This window comes from Meleagris gallopavo, chromosome 3 (assembly GCF_000146605.3).
Source record: "Meleagris gallopavo isolate NT-WF06-2002-E0010 breed Aviagen turkey brand Nicholas breeding stock chromosome 3, Turkey_5.1, whole genome shotgun sequence".
NCBI classification, from domain to species: Eukaryota; Metazoa; Chordata; class Aves; order Galliformes; family Phasianidae; genus Meleagris; species Meleagris gallopavo.
Window position 1 is genome coordinate 13916599 of NC_015013.2, and position 1221 is coordinate 13917819.

Genomic DNA, 1221 nt, shown 5'->3' on the forward strand with positions numbered 1-1221 from the left:
TCTACCGCTGCCCGGAGCCGCAGTCGGAAGCGATCTGCCTTTTAATTTTGATTATTTTTTAAGCGGCCTCTTTTCGGTGAAAAACAATTAATTTCTTAAATATATCCCTATTTTTTTAATTTTTATTTTATTTTTTTTTAAATTGTGTGTGCGTGTGCGTGCGTGCGTGTGGAAGCGCTGGGCTCCCGCGATCAGTGTCTGAATGAAACTACGTAAATGCAGCTGTCGGTGCGTCGCGCTGGAGGGACGAGCGGAGCGCTTCGGCCGCAGCCTGCCTTCAGATGCGTCCCATCTGCTCTCCAGGATCTGCCGTCGCCGCGGGGCCGCTCGCCCGGCTGGTTGCGGGCCGGGGATCGCTGAGCTCTGACAGATCGCCGGAGATGCCCGGGGAAAAACACTGGGAAGCGTGCTGACCGCCTCTGGGTCCCGTCCCCATCCCCGCGGTGACCCGAAGCATCAAAGAGTCGCGTTTCTGAAGATTTGGGATGTTTGGGTTTTTGTGTCGCTGTTGGTTTTTTGTTTTTTGTTTTTTGTTTTTTTTTGCGGAGGAAACTTGACAGAGGAACATATTTATAGCCCCGAGTAAGTACTTTTCAGAGGAAATTTAGTTTGTGTAACTTAACAGAGCGGTGCCGAGGTTCTCGTGTCGGCGTTGGGACGGAGCGCGCCCGCCTGCTTCTTTGTGTCCGCGGAATCTCAGCACAGGGGAACATGCACCTGGTTCCCGGCGGGCGTAACACCCTTTAACATGTATTCTGACAGCCAGGAGGAAGCGTTGCTCAAGTAGATTTATAATAAGTAATAAACGTGCATCTGGAAGTAAAGCATTCGCCGTGTTTTAGTCCGTATTTATGCTGTGCATCTCCATCTGAGGAGGCAAGACCGAGAAGACGCGCATCCCTCTGAGAGCCCCCTGCCTCACCATGAATGAAACCGTGCCCCACACCTTAACTGGATTATAATTGTTGCTGTTCTTAATTTTATTACCATTGGCTGCTTTACTTTTGGGGGTTCGTCCCACTCCTCTCCTTCTTCTCCCCCTCCCACTCGCTGCTTCCCCTAGGAACCATGGCTCACCCCGGGAGAAGAGGCTACGACAACCGCGAGATAGTGCTGAAGTACATCCACTATAAACTCTCGCAGCGGGGCTACGACTGGGCCGCCGGCGAGGACAGGCCACCCGTGCCCCCGGCCCTGGCTCCCACTGCTGCTCCCGCTGCG

At 53.1% G+C, this 1221-nt stretch overlaps 1 protein-coding gene across 1 annotated transcript in view; it reads left to right on the plus strand.

The window, feature by feature from the left end:
- Positions 1 to 9: 9 nt before the first annotated feature.
- Positions 10 to 1221, plus strand: part of BCL2 (BCL2 apoptosis regulator) — an 89879-nt gene continuing 88667 nt past the window's right edge. Inside the window, exon 1 of the mRNA XM_010708425.2 lies at positions 10 to 1220. Within this exon, the coding sequence (XP_010706727.1) occupies positions 1069 to 1220 (152 nt within the window). The 5' untranslated portion in view covers positions 10 to 1068. The remainder of the gene's footprint in view (position 1221) is intronic.